We start from the raw sequence: 1,142 nt of genomic DNA, 5'->3' as shown, positions 1-1,142 counted from the left end.
CTTGATTCACACTTCATCCATTCATGTCCGAACCCCACTGCCTTCCAGGCAAAGCCTATGTACCATGTATCCCTTTTAGAACCCTCTCACTGATATAACTATAGGAATTGGCCTGAGAGAGAGAAGATCTGTCTTGCTGAGGCTGATTAGAGAGCGGTGTGCCAATCAGAGGCCACACTGCCGGTATGGGCTACAGAAAGGGCAGGGACCACCACGCAGCATCACCTGAGGAGTTCCACCCAGTGCCACCACCTAGGCCCACTGCCTCTGTCGATTCAGATCTGTTACCAATAGATTTAAAGGAACTTGGGAACACAGAGATGTGGTTGGTTTCACGGTCAGACAGCTCTCTAGGTAAACAGATGCCTGGCATAGCCACAATTGCCAAAAGTTCTTCAGTTTCACCAGCNGGGTAGGGAGTGAGTCCAGCAGCCTGGGCTGAGAGGCAAGCTTGTCTTCCAACATAATAAAAAAAGGCTGGTGCGCCCTTCAGAGTGCAAATCAGAGAAGACATTTTTCCTTCTGTTTTCCAAGGTCAAGTAAACAGTCTATCCATCAAAACATTCATCAGAGTCTGTCTTCGTGATGAATAATCCATACTGCAGCTACCAACACAGGGCCTCCTGGTGAGGGAACTTAACCCAGGGAAGAGGCCATCATAGCAAACGGAACCAGTGATATNGTATTAGGACCACTGTGTGGAAAACCAGTACTGTGGGCAGGTGGTCAAAGTGAGACTCTGGGAACAATAGCCAGCCCTTGCCCTCCGAAGCTATGACACAAATGCTCCGGTGGGAAAGACACCCTAAAGTTAAAGATTGTACAGTTTGGGGTACAATAGGTCATAGGACTTGCAAAATGCCCCCTTCATCCTAAAGACTAGCATTTGGGGTTCCTGGCCAGCCTCTCAGTGGCCCTTCCTGCAAAGCCAAGCCAGACAGCTTGTTCCAGAAACACTAAGAGCATAAAACCAGAGACACTGAAACTTATAGAGGAGAAAGTGGGGAAAAGCCTTGAAGATATGGGCACAGGGGAAAAATTCTTGAATAGAACAGTAATGGCTTATGCTGTAAGATCGAGAATTGACAAGTGGGACCTCATGAAACTGCAAAGCTTCTGCAAGGCTAAAGACACCATCAATA

At 47.7% G+C, this 1,142-nt stretch overlaps 1 protein-coding gene across 1 annotated transcript in view; it reads left to right on the top strand.

The window, feature by feature from the left end:
- LOC110295693 (ANTXR cell adhesion molecule 1) overlaps positions 1 to 1,020 on the top strand; it is an 84,352-nt gene extending 83,332 nt beyond the window's left edge. The window contains exon 12 of the mRNA XM_029478222.1: positions 535 to 1,020. Coding sequence (XP_029334082.1) covers positions 535 to 543 — 9 coding nt within the window. The 3' untranslated portion in view covers positions 544 to 1,020. The remainder of the gene's footprint in view (positions 1 to 534) is intronic.
- Positions 1,021 to 1,142: the final 122 nt, after the last annotated feature.

The sequence above is a fragment of the Mus caroli genome, chromosome 6 (genome assembly GCF_900094665.2).
Source record: "Mus caroli chromosome 6, CAROLI_EIJ_v1.1, whole genome shotgun sequence".
Classification (NCBI taxonomy): domain Eukaryota; kingdom Metazoa; phylum Chordata; class Mammalia; order Rodentia; family Muridae; genus Mus; species Mus caroli.
Note: the sequence above shows the minus strand (reverse complement) of the source record. Positions and strands in the feature narration are given on the sequence as shown.